We start from the raw sequence: 11,107 nt of genomic DNA, 5'->3' as shown, positions 1-11,107 counted from the left end.
ATATATTCAGAAAGTTTTATGGAGCTGCATTAAAAGGTTTTGGAGTTATAGTTCGGAAACAAAAGGAAACAGTAATTTTGTATTTGTTATTAAGTTTCCATGGTAACAGAAAAAAAATCCCAAAAGTGAAGATCCTCAATAGCAAAAGGCACAATTAGTACACGTGTCTGATGTATACAGAAAGTTTCAAGGAGCTGCATTGAACGGTTTTTTAGTTATAACCCGGAAAAGGATCTCGGACGGACGGACGGACGGACGAAGCCCAAAACAATATCCCCTGCAAACGCGTGTCGCGGGGGATAAAATACCATTTGAAGTGTTCAAAGTTTAACTTAAAGAAGATAAGTCCAACCACTCGATGCCAATTGTTAGTAACATTTTAATGCAAATATTCATTATATGCGATTAATCTCAGTTAAGCATTATGTACACGGTGTCGTAATTTGCCGTTTGATTAATCATTATCGATTTTACATAAACAGGCCAATGTAAAGTTAATTCTTTTTTATTATTGCTGAGGCAAAAGGAGTATTACCAATGACTCATGAAAATATTTGAAGTATCAATGGTAAATATATATTTCATCATGTTTATTTTTCTTGTCATCATTATCATTATAAACTCGTTCGTAACACAAGTCATTTATAAAGAATCTTCATATTATTTTTGGAATAATTTATATGATGTGATGTTCATCTTTACATAATCGCCACATTTAGACTGATTTCCCCTGTCTTTAGCTATCCTGGCTTTAGCCACTTCGGCTCTCACGAGACTAAATCTTAATGAGATCTTTATATAAATGTATAAAGTAGACATTAAGAATTTGTTAAAAACAGTTTTGGTTTTATAAATATATCTTATTGACTGCTCGGCGACTATGTGAATATGTAATTCGCATTAAAGGTTATTCATTGTTAAAATAAACATGGATGTGTTTTGTGGTTTGATTTCTTTCAATACTTTATAATTATTAGAATCTGAAGCTACGTATTGCTGATGCATGTGGAATATATTAATGCAATTTTAAACACATAACTAGAAATCGTATGTATAATGTACATTAAATATAACGAGAAATGATGTTATAAATAATAGCACTATCTCCTTTACACTGTTATGGAGTAATATGACTTCGTAGTGAGCTGCTTGTAAAGTCTGAAACACATTGTGGGTTTTGTTCGATTTCTGAATACTCCTGTCCACTCCAAACTCAGGCCTTCCCTTCAAAGTCCTGGCTCCACCTGATCATCATAACGCCATCACGGATTGGCACCATCACCTGAAAAAAAACAATACAGGAAAAGCATCAGCAAAATGGGTAAGCATGTAAAGATTTTAAAATTGGTCATCAAACCTCTATATACGTGTGATCTTCATTTACAAGCTACGCATGCTATATGTATTTGATGTTCATGTATTGATAAAAGGGAGATAACTACGTACATTGATAGCTGTGATGTTAATTATACGTTATCGGAACACGAAAAGTTATCATGTGAAGGTGAGTTGAAATTAGAGGAATGTACAGCCGCAGTGAAGAACTTGAAGTTGAACAAAAGTCCTGGTAGTGATGGTCTTACTGGTGAATTTTATAAAACTTTTTGGAATGACATTGCAAATATCGTTTTGGGGTCTCTAAATGACGGATTCAGGAAAGGTGAGTTAAGTAATACGCAGAAACTTGGAGTTGTAACTCTCATTTATAAGAAGAATGACCCAAAATTGCTACAAAATTGGAGACCAATTACTTTGTTAAATCTAGATTATAAAATAGCGGCTTATGTATTGGCAACAAGACTTAAACCACTGATGCAACGCCTGGTAAGTACAGATCAAAACGGATATATTAAAAACAGATTTATTGGTTATAACATAAGACAAATTCAGGACATTATAGATTATTCCGAGAAATTTAATATTGATTCGTGTTTGCTCTTTTTAGATTTCACTAAAGCGTTTGATACGATAGAGTGGGATTTTATGTTTGGATGTTTAGATAAGTTCGGTTTGGGCCAATCTTTTATTAAATGGGTTAAGGTATTATATACCAATATCAAAGGCTGTGTTAAAAATAATAACTGGTTAACCGGAAGTTACGTGGTGTCACGTGGTATCCGGCAAGGTTGCCCCCTCTCATGTTTGACCTTCGTCCTAGCAACGGAAATACTGGCTCAGAAAATGAAAACTGATGCAAACATTAGTGGTATCAAAATACGAAGTAGGAAAATAATAATCTCTCAACTGGCCGACGACACTACGTTATTTCTGAAGTATAGAGATATCAATAGAGCATTAGATATTGTTGAACAGTTTGGGAAAGTATCTGGTTTAAAATTAAACAAATCTAAAACGGAGGGGTTATACTTGGGTTGTAACAAAAATAAAAATAATACCTTTATGGGTATAAACTGGGTTAAGCAAATCAAGTCTTTAGGTATACACTTTGGTACAAACTTAAAGGTATGTTCAAATCTTAATTGGGCAGACAAAATAACAAGTATTGATGCCCTAATTAAAAATTGGAAAAAAAGAAAACTGTCAATGTTAGGAAAATCTGTTGTGGTGCAGTCTTTATTGATACCACAAATTACGTACTTAGCAAGTGTCCAATATATAAGTAACGATCAAATTAAGGAAATTGAAAGGAAGATTTATCGATTTATTTGGAACGATGGACCAGAGCGGGTTAAACGTAGTGTAATGATTGGTGATAAATCGGAAGGTGGTCTATTTATTCGGGATGTTGAATCCCATATTGATGTTTTAAATGTATCCTGGATAAAAAGGTTATTATCTACTGAAGATTCGTCTTGGAAAGTGATTCCAAATTATTATTTAGACAAACTAGGTGGAACCAGAATATTGTTTCAAATGTTTCCGGGACACATACGCAATCTTCCAAAAAACGATGTTCCAAAATTTTACATCAATATATTGCAATCGTGGTTGAAACTCAGGGAAAGTAATAAACCATTTGTTGATTATAATTATCGAGATATTTGTAAGGAGGTCATTTGGGGAAACAAATACATCAAAATTAATGGAAGTTCCCTTATCTACAATACATGGATTGAATCTAACCTAATCTTCATTAATGATATAATTGGTAATGACGGAATAGATGAATTGAAAATTTATCGACAATTAAAAGAAACAAAAATTGGATAAGTGAGGTAATTCAGGTAAAGAAAGCTATTCCGAAAGAATGGAAAGATAAGCTGAAGGGAGATAACGCACGTACGACTGTACAAACATGTTCTGATCTTCTGGTGTTTGATAAAGGTGTTGGTGTTAAATTGCAAAATGTGAATAATAAATTTCTTTATTCTACTTTTATTAGAAAAAAGAATTCTCTTTCGTACTGTAGAGGTATGTGGGAAGGTATTTTTCAGCTAGAAAATACTGGTTCGATTTATCATGGTTTATTTGAATTTATCAATAATAACATCATAGAGAATGATGAAAAAATATACAAATGGAAATTATTTAATAATATCCTTCCAAATGGAATTTTGCTTAAAAGATGGAATATTATTGAGGATGATACATGTTTGATATGTAAAATTAAGGATGATTATAAACACTATTTTATTGAATGTCGATGTGTAGATGCTTTGTGGAATTCAATTCATATATTTTTAGAAAAATATCACTACAATGTACAATTAAGGAAAATGATGTTCATTGTTATAGGCTATAAGATTGCTGATCAGAATTACAGCGAATTTAATGTTCTTTTGTCCTTAATTGGCTATACAATATACAAACATTATCATATTTGTAAATGTAATTATAACAGTTTAATGTATAGATTTTAAATGTAAAAGATGGTGGTCGAGATAAGATCGTAGTTGTTGATAAGAGATAGTTGTAAAGGAGAGAAGGTGGTTGAGGTGAAACGGTAGATGAGACGAGATAGTGGTAAACGTGAGATATCGGTTGAGACGAGATGATGGTAGAAGTGAGAGGCTGTTGAGACGAGATGGTGCATGGTAGAAGTGAGATGGCGGCAGAAGTGAGATAGCGGTAGAGACGAGATGGTGGTAGAAGTGATATGGCGGGAGAAGTGAGATAGCGGTTGAGACGAGATGGTGGAGTGATATATGGCGACTGAGACGGGATGACTAAAATGAAATGATGAGATGATGGTTGATACATATACGAGATGTTAGTTGGAATGAGAGGAGAGAGATAAGTAGAGAGCATGCTGGGATGTATGTATAAGAATTGTATTGAACATGAATGTGTAAAATCCAAGAGTCAAAACGGAAAATATGATACTTGTTCTATATACGCATGAGACTATATGAATGAGATTAGATACAGGTGTAATGAGCCAATATCTGAGCACAAAAAGAAAAAAAAATAAAAAAATATGTATTTGATTTTCATTTCACTCTAAGGTTGCCTTCAAGAGACAGTTAGATCCTTCCTCTCATCCCCCTTACAACACAATCAAAGGCAACTGCATAATGATTAAGTTTAATAAAATACAATAATGCTGTACTGCTATCTCCATGACAACATGTTCATTTAAAACGTTACCTGGGACACTCTGGCGTCCTTGTATACGTAATCGTTGAACTCCTTCATCACGGCATGTTGAGCAAGCTTATTTTCGTCCAGCAGTAACTTTTCCTTAGGTAGATATGCCGTACCACCATTCAAGGCGTTATCTATGAGTATTGTTCCACGGGAGGCCAGCATGTCATTATCCATTATCATCTGTAAGATATCGCGCATTTTAAAATGTGCTACATACAAAGAATAAGTATAACTATAAATATAAGTGTACTAATTAATTACATAGTTCTTCACATCAGGCTCCATATCAAGAACGCTCGCGACATATCGGATAATCTCTAATCTTATACAACCTGCAGAATTTCAGGCCGAATCGAAATCGAATGCTGAGAAATAACCTCCTTATTACCAGTAAATCTTGTATATAACTTTACATGTGTCGTTACCTGTTTTGATTCATGATAGTTGTCAAACTAATCCAACAGCTAAGTGATTTGTGAATCTGTATCTTGATAAGTATTAAAGAGTAACGTGGTTAAGTAGTTTTGTGTCCTAACTGCCCTACAGGTAGGGCGTTAAAATTGTACCTGTTGCCCCTATTGCATGATCGTAAAAGGCGACTAAATTTAGGATCTTATTTCTTTCTTCCTAACTGACTTTATTTTTCCTAACGTCTCCCTTGACATCACCTCACTTTTGGCCTTTGGTTGAGCGCTCGACCCTGTGAGGAAGGCTCTGGGTTCTGTCTCCTGGCCGAGACACACCAAAGTCTATAAAAGTGGTAGTTTCTGTTCCTGCTTAGCGCTCAACATAACGGGAGTGGGACGACTGGTTCACCCGTTGTCATTATAATGTGACCGGGTGGAGTGTGTTGCTTGGTGTCTTCGGCGGCATGATTCAGTTTTATAGCACTATAAAAAGGGCAACAGTTCCACTATACAAGAAGACACAACATGAATACACCGCAGTCTCCTAAAACACACACCTCACACAACATACACGCAACACATCGCATGCATGGGAGGCCGTCCTTACATGACCATAGCTGTTAATTGGACGTTAAAATAATCAAACAAACAAGTCCTAACTGCATTTTAGAAGATAAATGTCTCGTAGATCAAAATATGTCTAGGTTAATGTTAACTGTTAATGTAAATTACAAACCTTGTAGTAATCTATATATCCCTCTTTATTTGCGTCTATGAAGATAATGTCAAACTTCTGTTTTTCTTTCGCCAGTTGTTCGATACTTTCTGTAGCTGGACCTGTGAAAATATTTATATTACATACATGCAGTGATGTTTTCAAGATATTATAACAGTCAATACAGGATATCCCTTGTTTCTTGAACAATACCAGTTATATTTCATCGAGTGAGGTGAAAAAATACCAAAGTTTCCACCTCAAAAGATTATATATTACTGGTATTCATCAAGAAACAAAGCATTTTCTATTCATTACATTTGTTTTTTGGCTTCCATTTATAGAAGATCATCACTACTAGTTCCGCCAAGGTTATTCCGCCATTGTATTTCACAGAGTTATTTGCTCTTGAGATTATTACTTCGTAATTTTGTGAGCATAACGTGATATTTCTATACAAAATTTTGACGTCGTTTTTGTGCAAAAACTTATGACGTTACAATCAAAATGACATTTTCACTGTCAATACTGCATTCCGATTGGTCAAAAGCGAGTGAAAATATCAAAATTGAATTTTTCACTCCAGATATATTTGTTTTTACTTTATTAAGTTATATAAAAAGAGTTTCGAAGAAATGCACTTTGATATTAAATAAGATAGTGAAAACATATCCTTATAAATGTATCTGATTTTATTGACTTCTAAATTTATTAATGGATTTTTTTCCAAATAAATGCGCAACGTCAACTTTTCTATGAGGACTTTACCATGACGCCAGTGACGTCTCCTTTTCGTTCTATTTACTGGTGTTTTTTATGGAAGCATTATTGTGCCTACAAACAAGTTATTATCATGAAAGCAATATCAAAATATACACGTGTTTCGGTTAGTATAAACAATATGAATAGATATTAGATATACAATTGCAGCTTACTGTGTTTTTCTCGTACCTCAATGCAAAATTAATCCATAGATTGTGACGTCATAATAGAACCACCAACGTTGTGGATTAATTTGGTTTAAAAAATCATATAAAATCAATAATGGTGAGATTAGATTGAATTGTCGTGATTGGTTTAGAAAATATATAAACCTTTACGTGTTTGCAAAAAAAGTGATCAGCAATTAAAATATACCCACCAACCATGATTTGAATCTTCTTCCCATGTGGTGATTGGTCGACTAATTTTCTTGCAACGTCAGCAACATACTCTGTTATCTCACAAGTTACCACCTGACCATCCGTTGGAAGTGCTTCCGCCATGGCCAGTGCACCACATCCGGTAAAGAGGCCAACTTCAAGAACCCGTTTGGCATTAGACATACCAGTGAGCATCTTCAAGAATGAGCCTGAAAATAATAGCATTTGACCATGGTTACAATATTGGAGAAGTTTCTCAAGAAAACATTCTCTATTGCTGCTTTACATTTCTGTTTTCAACATGTACTTATAAATGTATTTTCTTTCATTAATATTAATAATAAGAAGAAAATCTTCTCCGCCGATACTGGGTTTAATATGGGTTGATATATAGCACTTCAGTACATTAAAGTGGAAGTTGTTACCTTCTAAGGCGCCTGATAACATCCTAGGTCCCACCCTCCATTGGATCTTGCCCTCCTCAAAAGCATGCTGCCAGGGGTGGTTCTCAGTCTCTGTAATGAGGTTTGTGATGGCTTCACTGGACGGACTAGTGATAGTATCACAGTAGTCATCCCGTGCCTACAGAGACAGTAAAAATATGCATCAAGTAAATAACATATACTGAATAAATTATTATATATACTCGGTTTGGATTGGTTTATTTAGGCTAATTGTCATAATGTAATTAAAGGAAGGTCTCTCCTGTATACAATATGATGTTTTATGGTTTAGGAGATTGTTGTCTTTTCCTTATAGTGCTCACTGGGGCATGCTGCCAAATACATCGAACAGCACACCCCATTATACTGATAAATCAATCGTCCATCTTCATTTACCTGCCACCTTGATCGACTATGGTTCGCTGTGAACAATAGTCTCCCTTACATGAACGACTTGAGGAGGAAGAAATCAGTTAGGAAAACAAGAAGAGATCGATGAAGTCGGCTTCTATAATCATACAATGGGACAACAGGTACAATGGTAATGCTCTACCTGCAGGACACCCACTATACACGTTAATCCTATTGTATTAGGTCTGGGTGTTGCAATACAAATTTCGAAACTTAGATGCAATGTTTCACAGGGATCTGAGAATGTCGATTTGAAAACACCAATGATATATAAGGACTCATTGGGTCCGTATTGATATACGCTGTTACTGATTCTCAGATTCCTGTGTGTTAGATAGATATTGCTTAATTTGCTACATTGAATCAGAATGTAGACATTTTAAGATAGATATTGTACAAATCTGTCGAAACTCACCTTTTCACAGTCCAAACAGTTTTGTATCTGTGTTAAAATGTCTCCTGCAGCTCCTTGGGTTTTAGCCGTTTCCAGAAGTTTCTTAAGGTGACGCGCAACCGGGGATTGTGCCATTTTCTTTTTCGGCTTAGTTATCCAATTCTAAACAAATGAAGTTGAATATAGAGATCGGTGAATATGATGACGGATTACCTATAGTACTAGTCGTCAATTTTGGTAATTAATGTTATTATTTGTTAATTTGTTAACAGTGGTCTTTTTACCATGTATTGTTATATTTTTGTCAAAATTGTCTAAATTTAAAAGCAACACAACCATCTACGAATCAACAATACTACCGAATGTTAGCCCTGATGTATGTATACACTCTTTTTATCAACTTAGTTCTAGTACACCCAGAATAAAATATAGATAAAAACATACAAAATATCATTATCTAAACAGGGACTAACGCAGGTACACACGATAGCCATGCAATTATCGTGCATTCAAGGTCAAGTAGGTACATTACTATCGTAGCTACCCAGAGAAAAAAATTCACTACCAATCAAAATAACTTATGACACTGTTTGATAGATTTAACATGTTAAAACTCGGAAAAAGAAAACTCATAAGATTTTACAAATATCTATTATAAATGGTCCTATTTATATTCTTACATAATGTTGATTTGCATTATTATTATTCTCTTGAAATAGACTAGCATGATGCAATATTGAGCATGGCATAAATTGTGCAATGAATTATATATCCTACAATTTTTGAAAGATTTAAAAAAAAAAAAAGTAATTTTGGTTTTGTTCATCAATTCAGTATGATGGTCATTTTCTTTGGCCAAAATTAAAGAACATAAAAAACAAAACATACATAACCTTCATTGTTAATTGCTATTGCTTTCATGGTTAATCCCTTGAGTAAACAATTTGTAACACTTCGTTATAACTTCCCACTGTACCATACAGTGTATATCAGTATATGGTTTATGCTATTTCAGTCAAGCATAGTGCCTTATACATGTCCATGTACTAACTAATTGTCGAGGGGAGTTGCCAGCATGCAACACTACGTTGTAACAAGTATATTATATTACTGACACGTTCAATTGTAACCATAATAATATATGTGTAATACTTACCAATACCTACTGTACCTCTATCTGTCTGTCTTGTTGACGTCTGCTCTACACCGGTGGGAGTTATGATGTTTATACTACGACAGTAAACGTATAGTATACGTCAACCTAGGTGACCCCTTTCCCTGACCTTTCCATTGACTATACAAAACAGACGATTACATTTGTGTACAGGGGTGTCTCAGTTTGTTCACTGAATGCTTGTACATTGTGTGCTGCAATAATCACCATACGTCACTGTTCGGTAACCTATTAACAGTTATTATTTATAATAAATCATTTAAAATGAGTCCTGAAATGTTAGTTAATAAATGTAGTACCAAGTATAGTATCAGTAGTAGGTCAGGTGACATTGAGTCATTGCTTCACATTATCATGACTGCTTGATGTTGCAATCTTTATCATTATCAAGAAATACATGTATCTTATAGGCTGGGTTGCATAAGTTTATTTGACAGCGATGTCTACAAGCTACCCCAACCCCTTTTGCCATGATTTGTGACATACAAATGTATACTTCGTTATTTTCGAATTTCTTTTATTTCAATTGATATTATATAATTAGCTGATATCTACAAATATTCTTTGATTTTGACTAGTATTGGCTAGTGTCGACAAATATTATTTTTATATAAGCTGATGTCGATAGAGATAATATTAAGTATGAAGTATACGATCCTATAATATACATATCCTTATATCTGATTTTTTTTCTAACCTGTGTACGAAAATTATATCAAAACCTTAGTTATTTATCACTTTTTCATTTCAGGAGGTTGTATTGGAGGATCATGTTTGAAAGTGAACTGGACTATAAGTATTGGTGTTGAGAGTCTAAAAACAGAAGACGCTAGTGTATAAAATGCAAGAGATCTTTCTGGGGTGCATTCCAAAAGAGGACGAATATAACCATAATCTTGGGGTTTACGTGTATCCCTATTTATTAAACATCAAGGTAGATAGATGCATACAGCGATCACTGATTATACAAATTGTACTTCCAATTGCCTTTAAATACAGATCTCAATTGGATGTCATACTAAAATGTATGATTATAAAAAGATATCTGTATCTAAACTAAACGATTATTTGATCTATTTGCAGAGATATCTTGAATTTGTTGTGACTTTCATTCTGGAGACAAATTATTATGTCGCTATGATATTAGACAGTAAACTCGGTATTCTTACCCGGCTGAACGCTGTCCGATATTTTGAACCCGTTACATTATCACCCGTACCATAATCTCTGAGTATAAACAGCTTCACGTGATCCCCGTTGTATGATTCATCACAGTAAATGTTTCTTTTTCGTGTTCAGCAAATATTGTGTACATATCGGACAATATGCCCATCCAAATTCAACATGACTTAGTTTCCATATATAGATGATAATATAATGTTTGAGCTGGTCACGCTCGATGCACGTGGTACGTGTACAATGTATATTTTGATCCCGATACTGAGGAAGTATCGTGATCTACCTATGTACCTTATCTACATATTTAATTTACTTACATTTTAAAGCAAGTACCTGTTAAAAATATGAGGAAAAGTATTTTTTTTTTTAAATTTAAGGCTTAGAATTGAATTTTGAGATTTTATATCTTGTTTGAATGGTAAAATCTCATATAATAGGAAAGAACAATGATATTGGTTTATGACTTCGGTAAATCATGAATAATGATATCAGTTTTTACATGTTGGTGCCTTGTAAATGCCATTAATAATATCCGCCATCGTGATGAAAATTATATGGAACTGTTCTGGGTATAGCGCCATCTACAGCAATACAATGAAACAGAATCGCTAAGGAAAAAAACACCATTGCGGATATTTTTCTTTTTTGATGACAAGAAATCTTAATGCTACGTTGCTATCAACTAACAACTCTA

At 34.0% G+C, this 11,107-nt stretch overlaps 1 protein-coding gene across 3 annotated transcripts; it reads right to left on the bottom strand.

Moving 5' to 3' along the window:
- Positions 1–359: 359 nt before the first annotated feature.
- On the bottom strand, positions 360–10,538 carry LOC138318919 (probable caffeoyl-CoA O-methyltransferase 1). 3 transcript variants are annotated; one of them, XM_069261736.1, is made up of 8 exons: positions 10,404–10,538; positions 9,217–9,354; positions 8,082–8,222; positions 7,238–7,394; positions 6,812–7,021; positions 5,692–5,792; positions 4,549–4,728; positions 360–1,282 (listed from the first exon to the last, which is right to left on the bottom strand). In XM_069261736.1, the coding sequence occupies exons 3-8, from the start codon at positions 8,193–8,195 to the stop codon at positions 1,214–1,216; spliced, it is 831 nt and encodes a 276-aa protein (XP_069117837.1). In that variant the 5' UTR covers positions 8,196–8,222; positions 9,217–9,354; positions 10,404–10,538; the 3' UTR covers positions 360–1,213. The 3 variants fall into 3 exon arrangements, with proteins under 3 accessions (XP_069117837.1, XP_069117836.1, XP_069117835.1); XM_069261735.1 differs by lacking the exon at positions 10,404–10,538 and having other exon boundaries at positions 9,217–9,479; XM_069261734.1 differs by lacking the exons at positions 9,217–9,354; positions 10,404–10,538 and adding an exon at positions 8,954–8,974.
- Between the last annotated feature and the right edge of the window lie 569 nt (positions 10,539–11,107).

The sequence above is a fragment of the Argopecten irradians genome, chromosome 3 (assembly GCF_041381155.1).
Source record: "Argopecten irradians isolate NY chromosome 3, Ai_NY, whole genome shotgun sequence".
In the NCBI taxonomy this organism is placed as follows: domain Eukaryota; kingdom Metazoa; phylum Mollusca; class Bivalvia; order Pectinida; family Pectinidae; genus Argopecten; species Argopecten irradians.
Note: the sequence above shows the minus strand (reverse complement) of the source record. Positions and strands in the feature narration are given on the sequence as shown.